Source organism: Morone saxatilis, unplaced genomic scaffold (assembly GCF_004916995.1).
Source record: "Morone saxatilis isolate NCDOM2014 unplaced genomic scaffold, NCSU_SB_2.0 Contig16, whole genome shotgun sequence".
Lineage (NCBI taxonomy): Eukaryota > Metazoa > Chordata > Actinopteri > Moronidae > Morone > Morone saxatilis.
In genome coordinates, this window is record NW_023339718.1 from 19,760,905 (window position 1) to 19,775,672 (window position 14,768).

General features: G+C 40.9%; 1 protein-coding gene across 1 annotated transcript in view; it reads left to right on the forward strand.

The window, feature by feature from the left end:
• Positions 1-14,768, forward strand: part of wdfy3 (WD repeat and FYVE domain containing 3) — a 91,587-nt gene that overhangs the window by 41,251 nt on the left and 35,568 nt on the right. The window contains exons 13-18 of the mRNA XM_035658294.1: positions 30-113; positions 2,798-2,987; positions 3,290-3,504; positions 4,932-5,044; positions 6,786-7,023; positions 12,211-12,311. Of these exons, the coding sequence (XP_035514187.1) occupies positions 30-113; positions 2,798-2,987; positions 3,290-3,504; positions 4,932-5,044; positions 6,786-7,023; positions 12,211-12,311 (941 nt within the window). The remainder of the gene's footprint in view (positions 1-29; positions 114-2,797; positions 2,988-3,289; positions 3,505-4,931; positions 5,045-6,785; positions 7,024-12,210; positions 12,312-14,768) is intronic.

Sequence of the window (14,768 nt, forward strand, 5' to 3'; positions counted from 1 at the left end):
TGTGTGTGTGTGTGTGCGCTGCCATGCAGTCGTGCGGAGCAGGTGCCTCCCTGCCTGACTCATGAGACCTCGCTGCCCTCGCCGTGGGGCACGCCAGCACTCGCCAGGAAGAGGTAGCTACAGCGCTCTGCCACTTTCCTCATCCTTTCCTCTCCATTTTCCTCACCTTCACTTGACACTAGTGGCAAAATGATCATGAACCCTTCTGTCAGGTGAATCTTTTAGCTAGTCGTGGTGCTTACCATCTGTTCAATCACAGAGATGAGAAAAATAGAATGTGAGAAGTATTCCCATTTGGGCAAGTTTTTATTTGGTCAGCTAATAAAACCTTAAATTTGAGGTTTCTTTAGACAACCGTTGGTACTTTGAAGGCGGGGGCCCAACTGACACTTTTATTATAATTATATTTACAATATTTTCATTATCTAATAATATGTCGATTATATTTTCTAATATTTTAATTATTATTGAGTATGTAACGGCAATAAAATATGAAAAAAGACTGAAAAAACATGACTGTTTCGGAGGCAGAGCTCAAGCTGGCATCTTCAAATAGCTTTTTTTTTTTGCCAGACAAACCCCCAAAGATTCAAGTTACAACAAAAGAACTGAAACATGTACTCATTTGATGATTTACAAAAAAAATGAATCAGCAGCTGTACTTCAAGCACAACTGCCGACATGGGCTGAAAACCTTATTGGGGAGCGATGACTCCTCATGTTACACATCTTCCTCTGGAAAAATTGGACCGTCAGAACGGTTGGAGCAGTGGAAAATCACTTGGAAATCAGTGCTCTGTGAACAAAAACTGAATTAAATTACTTGTGAAGTGTATTTCTCCTGTCACCACCGAGCAGGGAAAAAGGTACAGACTCGGCCAGATTAGTGTCGGTCTTAAGTAGGCATTTTTCTTTTTCTCATCGCATTCCTCCTCACTCTCAGGCTCCTCCCCCTCCTTTTCTTCTCTTTTCTCTCAGCTGCCCCCCACCCTGACTCGCACAAAAAAACCCAGACTCTGCTGCTCTTTGAATTCATTTACAACAGGAATAATGGTTGGGACATCTTAAATATACCCTGCTTAGTGAGCTATAATAACTGTCAAGGTGAAACTGGGGGTCTCTTCTCAGTAGTCTCCCCCGTCTGTTTGCCTGGCTCAGCTCCAAAGCTGCATATTCATGAGGAGGACTAATTTGACAATTAGTAAGGATGGGGTCCTTGTCCTTGTTTGCGTACTTCACTAAAAGCTCTTCTTTGTTCATTAAAAAAAACCAAAAACATTATTCAACAAAAGGTTAAAGTTAAAAGGTTATTTGATTGTAATGGGATTTCATGTGGATTGTAAACCAGTTTTCTGTTCTCAAAATTATTTCCGAATCCAAATGTCAAATGTGATGACATGGAGATGCTAATTGCTTAGGATTAGCTTAGTTTGATACAAATAAAAACATCTCCTGTTATTTATTTTCTCTCCCAAAAAGACTCAGGAGCTTCAAAACATCCTATGCAATGAACTTTGCCTTGCAGAAAATGGCAGCAATTAGTGTTGTGATTATCAAGTTTGTGACACAGCAAGAGCTTGAACTAGATCAAACAAATGGTTTTGAAACCCAACCTCTCTTTGTGTTGCATGTTAGAATGTTTCCACTGTCCACACTGAGTTGGCTAAATCGAAAAACACTGGATTAGTGTTGAAAGGAGGCCAAAAAGCAGAGGAAAGACAGTTTTTAAATTCAGCCGGCTAAGTTCAAGTGTAAGCTGCGTTCCGAATACACAATACTACTAAAAAGTGATAAAATAGTATACTCAAAACAGCTGGTACAGAGACTAAAAAAGTTCAAACAAGTTTCGAATGCTAGTAAAACAGCACCCCAGAAAACAGGAAATAACTATTGAATTCTTCATTTATATAGCTACTTGTGAAATTTAATTGGCAATGACATCTTAAATTGTTTAATTTACATATATCAGTGCTCATATTGTAAAATTCCCTGGGAGTATAAACCAGTGTTCTGATTTTATTCATTATGTGGCCTATCACAAGCCAAACTCAAGTCAACTTTATGTGTGGCTAGTGACTTTGTCCTTTCTTGTCTTGAAACGTAGCAGACAATAATTCAGAAGTGCGGCTATACTAAAAACACATAAAGTGGCTTCCAGCCACTGTGAACATGAACAACCCAGTTAAGTTTCCTGCTCCACATCCAACCCCTCCAGCACTTTATGCTGACTCCAGCCTTTTCCTGTTGGCATCTCTCCTGAGGGGGGATTTGCCACTCTGTAATTTGCATCGCAGCAACGTGCCTATTTTGTCTAATTGCCCGACTGCGGGCCCCAGCAGATCTCCTGCTCTGTGCTATTTGCACATGAGGAGGGTTCGGTGCTTTGAATGAAACAGCACCTGACTGACACCTTGACCTCTGAAGTGCGAGGACGGCTGACTCCTGTTAAATAAAGTTGGCATTAAGCGCAGTGCTTAAATTCAGAGATGTTATTATTTCGGTCCTCATTAAAAGAAAGTTCTCTTCTGGAAGACATTGTAAGTAAATCTGAGTATTTAGCAGCCATTTCCCTATTCATATGTAACATGTAACATATTTTACAATAGATTAGTGCCTCCAAGGCTCTGAAAGTGGCAAGGGTAGGTGTCAAGATCACACTATCACACAATACACAAAAAAATAGGATGATTTCCGGTTGTCAGAAAATCCTCATATTCTCATAACCATATTAACAGGTATCAGCAGCAACTTGACGCAACTGGACTAAATGTGACTTCCTCTCTCCCTGTGCTCCCAGACATGGCTACTACGGCACGTCAGGCCCTCCCGCCCCGGTCAAAGCCCTGACAGACCTGAAACTCCACTTAGCCAACCCTTCCCACCCCACTTCCTCCTCGTCTTCATCCGACATGGTGGTCATCCACCCGGGGGCCGTCCTGGCCATGCTGGACCTGCTGCCATCCATCACCTCTGACAGCCAGCCAGAGGTGAGGGAATACAAAAAGGAAATGTGCTCACATGCACTTCCTGTTAAAGTGGGTGAAGGGTGGTTTTTACATGTCAGAGCCAACCAGACATGTATCTTGAAACAAAAATAATTATTTAGTACATTTTATGGAGAGTGAAATGAGAAATTGTTTGTTGAGCATGGCAGATTTCTTTGCAAGTCAAGTAAATTAGATGCCTGAAAAATCAAGGTAACTTCAACGTACTGACACAACAATCCTGTAAATCAAATATAATAGTGAAAACTACAATGCACCTGCTCCTCCTCCTGTTGTCCCTCCAGCATGCCCTGGACCTGCAGCTGGCAGTGGCCAACATCCTCCAGCTCCTGGTGAACAGTGAGAGGAACCAGCAGGTGCTGTGTGAAGCTTGCCTCCACCAGCGGTTGTTGCAGCGCTGCAGTCAGGCCCTGGGCGATGAAGACCATCCGCTGCACCCCCCACTGCAGAGGATGTTTGAGAGGCTGGCTTCGCAGGCCCTGCAGCCGATGGCACTCAGGTACTGTACTCGAAGACCTAAACTAACAGTACTATAAAAGTACCATCCCAACTCCAGTGTTTTACCACCCTTTTAGCAACTATCAGTCTTGCGTGGATGAAAAGTGATAAATAGAGAGTAATGCCAGACGAAAAACAATGTAATTACTTTCCTTATCATTTGTACAGTGGCAACTTTGGTACGTCTCAGCTTGTCATATCCTGCGGAGTTATCGACCACTTGCAGCGCTATAAAGTTTTTTTCGTTTTTTTTGATTCAATTTCTTTTTCCAAAAGTCAGATTTACAAAGGCTTCATGCGGAACATAGTCAGTCAGCACATTTTGAAGAATACACACAATGAGTTTTTGAGAGAATTTAAGTAAACTTTATTTTATTTATATGGCCACACACAAACTGGGGTATCGCCACAATAATATGCTACTGTTCTTGTTCAAGCTAACTTTTAGTGTTATCTATTGAGCTAAACATAGAAGTGAGATCCTCCAGTGACTGAAAATGACATTTGGGAAGCATAATCAGCTTTGACAGGTTTCAGTGTGTGAAGGAGGGCTATGTATGCAGACAAAACTGAGCGATTCTCATTTCCTGCTTGGCTAGTTAACTGAGATGAGAGGTTGGGGGTGAGGAACAGGGGGGAAAGTTATGTGACATACACATGGATGGTTCTTTTTATATGTAAATGTGGCCTCTCTGGCTGCTATTCTCTACCCCCGTAATTGTGCTGGAGGTAAACATATCTGTAGCTGTCAATCTCTTCCCCACTCTCCTCTCCTCTCTTTCCTCTCTTTCTTCCTGCCTCTCTTTTTTGCGCTGTCAGTCTCTGTCATTTCCCCTCATGATTCTGCTCTTGGATCTTTCTGGATTTTGATACAGATGGGTGTCAAGTTGCTGTTTTTGAGTTTAACAACTCATTAATGTAGTAAATAAGGGCTGATCTAAAAATATATATACAAAATGAACTTGACGCTAGATGTCCCACTAGAGCACCAGCTCCTTAGACCAAAACAGTGGGCCACGGCCAACCAGACTCAATCGACAAAACTATTCATCAAACTATTCATAGGGACTCATACGCATGCACGGCCATACCGGAATGGTAAAAAAGCAACAGACTGTGATAGCAACCGAGGGAAAGGGAGTGTGACGTATGCTCAGGGTGCCATTATGCCACTATATCTTAACATATAACAAAATAGTTAACAAATAGTTATTTGCTGGTATATTGTTCTAAATCTTGTGTATGTATATATGTAAATATGGTGAATTATACTCAAATAAAAGCTGGTGCAATAACTAGGCAAAGTTCAACAGCAATAATAACCATAAGTAACAGTAAATATTGTATTGCCATTTAATTTGGCCTCTGTATTTTTTGACTTTGATGGTATATTTTTATTCTTGACATCCTGGTCATCTTCTCCTCCAGGGAGTTCTTACGCCTTGGAAACCCTCTGAACTGTGGTGCCTGGGACAAGAAGCTACTGAAGCAGTACCGGGTTCATAAACCGAGTTCTCTCAGCTACGACGCCGAGATGAGAAGTAAGACAATAACAACTCTCACACTAGTTCTGACCACAAGATAGTCACTGCGGCAGGGGTCTCAGAGGACATGCTGGTGTTCTTTACCAGATCTGTTTAAAAACAGAACAATGGCTGACGTTCCTTCACGGCCTTTATTTACCACTGAATGATGAGCTAGAATTAATTTCATCTTGGACTGTAGCTAGTCAGATTTATATGGATTGTAGCCGCAGTACAGCCTTCAAAACTATTGGGAGTAAAAGTTGAATATTTTTATTGGTTATAAGCAGTAAAAAATAACAACAACAGCAAAGTCAGTTTTTCAGGTCAAAATGGTGCACATTTGCAATGCAAATTTCAGTTCCCAACAACTGCTTTAATGCATTTTCTCGTGAATAAAAAAGCAGAGTAAATTCTATACAAACACATAGATGAGGGAAAGGGGGAGAGAGATGTTGTTGACAATGTATTTCTAAAACATTGGGGTTTGAATTTGTGGGCAAAAATGCCTCTTTACAAGTGAAACTATCACTTTTTAACAGCTGAGAATTGAAGTCTATAGCAGTCCTCCAGTACGGTTATAAAATGATAATGTCATTTGGGAACCATTCCCATCTGCCAGAGTGATGCCAGCTTCCTCCTGGGAGAAAGTTGTGTTCTGTACTAAAAGCTTGAAAAAAGGCCTTCAATCTTCTAGCAATCCTGCTCACTCTCTTTGCTCACTCTCTCTGCGAGCTCATCGGGACGAATCCTCCGGTGAATAGGCTGTGATTGCAAAGGATGAGCTTTCCATTGCCATTTAATTGCTATTGGAAATTACTAGCACCGGCTCGGCTGTGGAAAAGGGGGTGGGCGGGGGGCAATTCTATGGATTTTGAGAATGGTTCGGATGATTGCAAAGTCAGTGGAACAGCCTGGCTTTAGCATGTACTTCAACTCCCTCACCAGAGTTGGCAGGAAGACTAGTAAGCATGTATCACTGTTAAATATGATACACTCTCTGCCTTGAATGTATACAAACATTTAGGTCAAAATACAGGTGCATATGAGTCGCACTGCAAATAGATAGAGCTGCAGTAACTGTTGAGCAAAGCAGCAAGTTGTAGGAAAACCCAAATTACTCCTCTTGGCCTTTGATTAATATCCAGTCGATGTGTAAACTCCCTGTTTAAACAAAGATCAGTCTGCTACTGTGAATCTAATGCAAATGGTTTGTTTTCTATTAACAGCTGTTAATGTTTGTAATTTTGTGGGCTCCTCAGCATGTCCTAATTGCTTATTGTTTCTCCTCCCAGCTGAGAATGGAGTCCCTACTAATTACTGCTCTTTACAAGCAGCCACTGTTAGAACACACTGTGCTATCTTTCTCTGTCTGTGAGACGATAATCTAGCATGGTTTATTAGACACCATTGCGAGCTGTTGTAACTGCTTTGATTTAATTTGTCTCTGCCAGATGCGCTGACTTTTAACAAATACGAAAAGCAATCAATGTTCTTAGAAGAAGGTGAAATATTGAACCATAACCAGGAATTTATTCTCATCCTTCTGGGAATATGAACATCTGGGCTGAATTAACACATTCATACCCAGTGTTTTCTAGTTAGTTTTCCACAAGGTTTGACGTGAGTGACCGGTAACAAATAATCTATATTCATTTAATTGATCTACTTTTCATATGATGTACCTAAAACAGATTTCCCACCCTAGTTGTTGGATTGTCACCCTCCTGGATGTAACCTCTCCTTCCTGACTTCACAGACAGTATGACCATGTCCATGGAGGGCTTCGGTCCTGACAGCGTCTTTGCCACACCAGCGGAGGACAATGGCCAGTATCGTATCAGCCGCAGCCTTGTGCGTTCCGCCGAGGGCAGCACCGTGCCCCTCACCCGAGTCAAGTGCCTGGTGTCCATGACAACGCCCCACGACATACGCCTGCACGGATCGGCCGTCACGCCTGCATTTGTGGAGTTTGACACCTCGCTGGAGGGCTTCGGGTTAGTCAGCATTAACATTAGAAACTGAGCTCGAGTCTTTATAGATGTGGTCTTCCATTGTTTTGTTTTTTTCTTCCTCTTGGGTACAGAACAACTCCACAACAAGCTGAAAAACATTACTCTAGTTGTATGCTAATGTGGGCAATATTTTGGTATTTACACATCCAGATACAGAGCAACATTTGCATTCATTTGGAGTTGTGTTTCTGTCCACTGGAGATATCTAAGTCGGATATTTGCGCTCCTTTTTAGGTGTTTTTTTAGGTCCGTTCCTGAGAGAAATATCTGGCTCTTTAGCTGGTCAATGTTCCACTCTCTTCACCAGATAGGCGCTAACTTTGTCTGCCATATGGTGTTGGAAGGTAGTGTCGATTGGATTTTTTGCTGGAAAAAGGTGCTGATGCTGCTTGAAACAGGGTTGATGAGAGCACTGAGACAGTAATTGTGCTATAAAACTGAAACAATGAGCTAAAACCCTTCATAAAGCTGGGGAAGACAGCAGAGTAGTCATTCTCAGTCATTCTGAGCAACACCTTTAATTTTCCATTAATTACATCTAGTAATTTGATCCATTGTTAAAAAAGAAAAGGGGAATTTGACAAACTTAAAGAATCAGTAATACTAATGGATGTATGATAAATGGATGCAAGAGGGTTTAAACTACCCCTTGTTGTGATTTTTGTCTTCATTGTCTCCTTCAGAGCTCCAGGAACGGAGCATTCTTCATTACATGCCTTTTAAAAATGCTATTGCAGCCACACATGATGCCACTCTTCTGTAAACCACTTCCCTCTAAATCTTTCTCTTGGTGGATCAATTTTCCTCACCAGTTACACACACCTCAGGGTGCCACATGTTATTTTCCCTTGCAATTAAACAGGTTGTGTGTTTTTACCTTTCAGCCACACCTGCAACTGTCTCAGTAGGAGACCGTTATTCACCACCAGCTGTGGAGCCACGCATACAAATAGGCTTATTTTCCACTTTTTATGACATACGACACCCTCTGCCGCGCTTCGTGGGTGCTGTTGCTGACAGGGTCCGCTGCGCCCTGAGCTTTGTGTTGTATGTTAGTGGCACAGTGAATGTTGGGGTCAGTGGAAATGATGGCGTGTGGGATGTGACCTTGGCCATTCGCCCACGCACTTTTAGCAACACATACGAGACACATGCCCACATGTTACGCTGACACACAGTAAACAACTGTTAAGAGGGACTTAAGACTATGACATGTTATGTTCTTCATTAGTATTCATGAGGATACAGGTTTAAGTAAAAGGGAGACGTCTCGCTAAAGGTCATTATAGACATTTTCTTTCAGTTTGGCAGCAAAATGCCAAAGGTCATTTCCTGTGATTACCTGACCAGCATTGCATTTGTAGATAGCATCAGTTTGATTAGCATTATGTATATTATGCTGTTGTAGACTAAGGCAGCAGACGAATGGATTATGAATTTGAATGAAATGTTAGACCTTCACTCTCCAAAGAGAACTTAGTTTGTTTCATTGTTATTTCCAGTGGCCCTGAATTCTTTGTGTGTTGTTCATCAAATACGATTTGAAGAGCCATCTACACACCAACTGCACTGCATAGTGTCATTTAATAGACCAGATTTGCCACCCATTTCACATGTGCCAGATTTGTCTTCCGGACAGGATGATGTCAAGGTACAGTGGCCGGGATGTGCCAAATGCAGTCGATAAAATTGCTGTTATTCTGGAGCATATTCTGGGGAAATGGAACACTGACGTATATTAATGCAGCAATAGGCATCATCCTGCGTCTTCACATCCCCGGTGTGTTAAATTGGATAGAAAATGTATATCCAGCCGCACACACAGGTGTTTTGATGCATGTGTTACGCCGCTGACTTAATCATTTGGGATATTTTCTGTTCCTTTAGTGTTCGGTGCATTCAACTTGTAGACATACACTACGTGGGACAGTTAATGCATCACAGAATCATAAATCCATACAATTTACTTGCTTTTTCTGAAGCTTTCAACCAACCAGTGTTCATCAGCGGACCGAGTTTGCTCAGTATATCTCAGACCATGGGATGCAGTTGAAAGCTCCAGAAAATGCTAGTAAGTGGACCTTGGGTTAAGATTATTCCAAGGTCAAGAATGAGCTTTCACTCTCAGTATAAAGCAATCTGCGGTTTAATCTGTGGTGAATATCTATTGATTGTGGGGTGCACGAGCATATGGTGAAATTTAAGGTTCTGTTAAGGCAACATTGGTGTCTAGGTTTTTATGTTTTAATTTTTGTCATCTTCTATTACTAATATAAATATACGCACAGAGTATACAGGTTTATCTACTCAGATACTAGACAGAACAGACATGTGTGAATTTTATCAGTACTAGTTGACTTAATGAAGCATCTTTGATTGATCAAAACTTTAAATCTTCAAGACCAAACGTCAAGATCAGTTGCCTTTGGCTTACTACTTTTAGAAACCCCTCACCCACCCAGTAATCATATTTCCTGCCCTAAAATGTCTCAGTTCTCCTGTTTCTTCTACTAAAACTCGACGCAGCAGCCACCTCAGAATAGAACATGGAGTTTCTCCTGAAAACACACATGCAGCGAGGCACTGGCCCACTTTTTTTTGCTCAGGATAAACAGAGAACACACACACACACACACACACACACACACATATCTACACAGACTAACCCTCCTTTCTCTCCCATCTGTCACCATGAAATATTGATGCCTCTGCTGCTATTAGGAATCACACATACATGCATATATCCGCTCTCTATCATGCACAACATGCTTACACACACTCAGACACACCGATGCACACTCACCCAACCAGCCATCTCACAAGGGGCTAGAAAGATGCTATGTGTGGGTGTTTCTTTTTTTTTCTTTTTTTTTTTTGAAGAAGAAGAATTAAGAAAACTGCCTTTCATTCTGACTGGAAAAAAAAAAAATTTGCATTTGGCAAGCTTGTGAAATCCCGGGAGTGTTTTTTTTTTTAGTTTAACCTAATCAAGGTGGTGACTAAAGGGGGAAAAGCAGCAGGGTGGTGTTCTTGTTAGTTAGACAGACAGACTGTTAAACCGAGAACCAGAGTGTCTGCCCTTAAGAAGTGTCCTTGAGTATGTCATTGAATTCCTGCCAGCGTCAGGGAGGCTGTTTCGTAGCTAACCCTGACCTCCGACCTTCCTGTCAGGTGGGGAAACAAAAAGAGGAAGCCACAAAAAAAATAAAAATGGAGAGTTCTTATGGAGAGCTAATAAAAAGATCTTGTAGCAAGTGGATAATATGTGGGGGTGCAACTTACATTTTTTATTTTTTAATTAATTAATAAAAAATTTTTTTTATCATTGATTAATGTAATATTTGCTCAAAACCCAAAGATCTTCCACTTACAATGATATACAACAGAGAAAAGCAGCAAATTCTCAGGTTAGAGAAGCAGGGAATGATTGATGGATAAACAACCTAGAGGATAAGGCTCGCAGTATTCTTTATATTTCTTATTTTCAACAAATCCCATTAAAGGTCCAGTGTGTAGGATTTAGTGGCATCTAGCAGTGTAGCAGCAGATCACAACTCCCTCACTTCACCCTCCCCTTCCGAGTGCGAAGGAGAAACCATGGTAGCGCCCCTATCTAAAGCCAGTGTTTGGTTTGTCTTTTTGGGCTACTGTAGAAACATGGCAGTTTAACCAGCTCATTCTAAAGTAACTAAAATAAGGATTCTTATTTTCAGGTGATACTTAGGTGTATTATATTCCATTTCTGCCAATGGATCCTCCTAAATGTTACACACTGGACCTTTAAAAAGCCATAACAATGAATCAATCATCAGTTATTGTCATTCTGATATATCTTATTTCTCTGTGCCATAGAGCTCCATTACTGTCCAAAGCTGACTGATAAATGCACTCATGCCCAGCTGTTTTAGGAAATTACCTTTAAAATTGAAACTATATATTTGTGACCTTTTTTTGAAACATCATGGGTAGTTGTTTCAGCCCTAGTTATACGTGCTTTTTTTATGATTTCCAGATCTTAGTTTTGACAGAAGCTGAGTTGTATTTTGCCTTCGCTCAATGTGATGCTAGGTTACAGGAGTAGCCCTTGAAGAATTGTGAAGAATTATTATAAATTATTGTTGCTGTTTTGTTTTGTTTTTTGGAGAGAATTACATAAGAAAAATGAAATTGCTCTATTTTACATAATGGAAGTTAGAAGGCAAGGTATTGCAATTTGTTGGTTTGAGGTAGACATAGTTTTTAGTGTGTAGCATTCTCATACATATGAGAGGTATTTATAGAGGACACTCATATAATAGCTAATTCTATGTTGTCGGTTAACACAATAACTAGATCTGTGGTCAGTCATTAAGGCTAACCTCCAGTGTGTTTCAGTCCGGGCCTTCAGGTTCCTGGTTGAATTTGCCACAGTCCCTTCATACATTTTGTCTCTCAACAATGGGGGGAAAAAAACAAAACAAATCCCAAATCCCCAGAGCAGCACCAGTATCTTCAGAGCTGGTTCAGGATGATTAGAGTTGTGAAAAAAGCGTTTTCACCAAGAGGCAGTGAGTCAGCAGAACAAAACGCCAACTCACAATTGAAATTCTCTGTACTTTTGTGGGATGATTGTCAGTCTTTGTCCGCTGTAGAAATCCTCAAAAACTGGATGACAGGGCTTACAGATGTCAGGCTTACATTTTTTATCAAACAAAACAAAGGTCATCATAAATTATATACCTTTTAATATTTGCTATCTCTATGTTGTTGCCATCCTTGTTGCAGTTTCTGCTATTGTATTATGATCAGTATCAGCAAATACATAAAATGCAAGGAGATGCAACTGAGTATGAGCAGATTCTATTTGAAAAAGCAGCCTGAATGTGTGCTTTCATCCCACCTTTATCCTGGTCTCATACATAATTAATCCTTGAGTGTTAGGCAGTTGAAATTTCCATATTACAATACAAAACTCCTGTCTTGAATTACCAGACTGTTCTTTGTAACTTCAGAGGAGTGTTTCTAATGGTTTATCCCAGGGATGGAGCCAGACTGTAGCAGTAGTTCGGCAGACCTGCAGTAAATCTCTTTTACAATAACAGCCTATATAAGCTGACGACATGTTTTGTATCTGTTACAGCTGTTTCCACAGATGACAATCATTAATCTGTCCTCTGTTGCCCTGTGCAGGTGCCTGTTTCTGCCCAGCCTGGCGCCCCACAACGCCCCCACCAACAACACCAACGCCTCAGGTGTCAGCGACGGAGCAGTGCTGAGCGGGATGGGTACAGGTAAAATCTGCTTGACTTTTCTCAGTGTTTTTCATTCTACTGGGTTATGTTGAAGTTGTTGGCTAGTTGCTGAACTGACAAGAAATGTAATGTAATGTAAGGTAGCTGGAAACATGGTAGCTGGCTTGCTAGTTCAATTGTTAACTGGGCAGAAATAATTGTACTGTCTCACAACTGTCTGCAAACCTTGGCTCTTAATGAACACTTTATATTCTGGTGAAGCAGGCTTTTATGAAATGTTATTAACATTGCAAACATGATACTTCCTTCTTCTTAACTTCCCTGTGTAAGGTTTGCAATTGTGTGAATGCGTGTCAAAGTTGAAACCAAATTTAAACCCCACATAAAACTATGAGTTCATTTTTGTGGATTTGCTACGCCCCCATGAGCCATTCCGCAGATTATGGTGATTCCAATGAAATGAACTATTCTTTATATCATGGTCTACACTTTGGCTAACTTGCCACCCATATTTAAAAATAAACAAAGTCCAGTTAATTAAAAAAACAAAACAAAGAATCTTAAAAAGAATAAACAGAAGAAAAAATGTATTCAAGCCTGGCTGGCTTACACTTACTGTAGAGTTAGTTTTTTTGCCTCTTTGGGGGAATGGAAGTCACCTGACCAAGAGAGCAGACACCACCTGTGCAGTCTTAAGGGGCCCTTCAAAATAAAAATCCATGCCAGAAAATGCTCTTCAAATGATCCTTTTCTTTCTGGATGATGTTCGCCCGTACAGAATCATTGATGTAATAAGTTGTTGCCAGTATCCATTAAGGGAAATCAACAACCTATAACCAGTTTTGACACATGGTATACATCATTCTTCTGGCAGGTACAATGAGAGCCAGTTGTTTCAACAAAAGCAGTTGTCTTTAGCAATGACAGGGTCTCGAAGTGCGACTGGTTGGATTGTTGGCACATTTCATTTGGCTTTTCATTTAATTCAAAAGGAAGAACATTGCATAACCATCGCAAAGTATTTTAATATCAGAGTGGGATTTAACCACCAACCAGCAGCCAATTTCTGCTACATTTTTGTTACTTTAGCAGCTAGTTTGGCAGACAACAAATTGTTAGTTGGCAAAACAAATACATTTGGTTTTTTTTCGTGCCCCTATGGTATTAACATGTTCCATCATTGTTTCAGAAATTATCAGGGACATTTTTGAGATCTTTAGACATTTTTGAAACAGTCGGAATAGATTCTGACGATTAAAATGTTCATATTTATCCCTGCTGCACATAATAAGATACAGTAAAACAGCGGGCGGCCGGGGCTCAGGAGGCAGAGCGGGTCGTCCACTAATCAGAAGGTGATTGATTTGATCCCCGGCTCCTCCCACTGCATGTCGAAGTATCCTTGAGCAAAATACTAAACCCCAAATTGCTCCCGATGCCGTGTATGAAAAGTGAGTTTGTGATGGCCTTTGCCATTACTGTATGAATGTGTGTGAATAGGGGAATCTGGCACGTAGTGTAAAAGTGTTTTATTTTTTCAAATGTTATCGTCATTTGTGCACAAGTAAAAGCTACAACACCTAAAACCCAAACAGACAGCCGGCCCATGTTTCACTCCCCTCCACGGTGCAAAGATTATCTGCAGTTGCAACCCTCGTCTGTCTGCCGGCCTTTAGCTTTTAGTTTGCTAACTGGTTATATAGTGTGTTAAAAACAAATCTGTTTGTCACTAAATGCACCATAAAAACACAATCATACCAGCAGAGATTTTTACAGAAGAGGCTTTCGTAGACCTGAAGGCAGAGATAAATTTAATGTATGACGTTACGGTTGATTTTTCTTGTCGGTAGCCTCATTTAGTATTTATGAAGCACAGCTAGACTCTTCTTTCTCCTCTCCTCTCCTCTCCTCTCCTCTCCTCTCCTCTCCTCTCGTCATCTCCACATCCACTCATACATTACTATTCTCCATCTGTTTACCTATTCATCCGCTCCCTCTGCACCCACTCACCCCACACTGTCTCTTGTCTTCTTCAGCCCAACACTATTTATAGACCTTGCTCTTTCCCTCCTTTATTTCTCACTGTCACTTATGCGTTCCTTTTCTCTGTCCATTTTATCTCTCATCTCAGTCTCCAATCTTCCGTCCTTCTTTTTCTTTCTTCCTCCATCCCTTACTCGTTCTGCCTTCCCTCCACCCCTCTCTATTGTCACTTTAGGTCCCCTCCTTTTTTACCTTATTTATCTCAATCCCCTTCCCTTCTCTCCTCCTTCCTTCCCCGCCTCCCTCTCCTATCCCGCTCCTCTCTGACCCACATCTTTGGATGACATCATCAGGAAGCTCATTCATCAAAATATCCTCAGTCTGCTCAGTAACTCATAGCACCTCTGTTGTATAAACCATCTAGTGATACACATAAGAAATAGATGAAAGAAGTAGATGTAATTCCTCCAACCAAAGTATCTTTGTTCCTGCAGCACATCTACTGCAGCATTT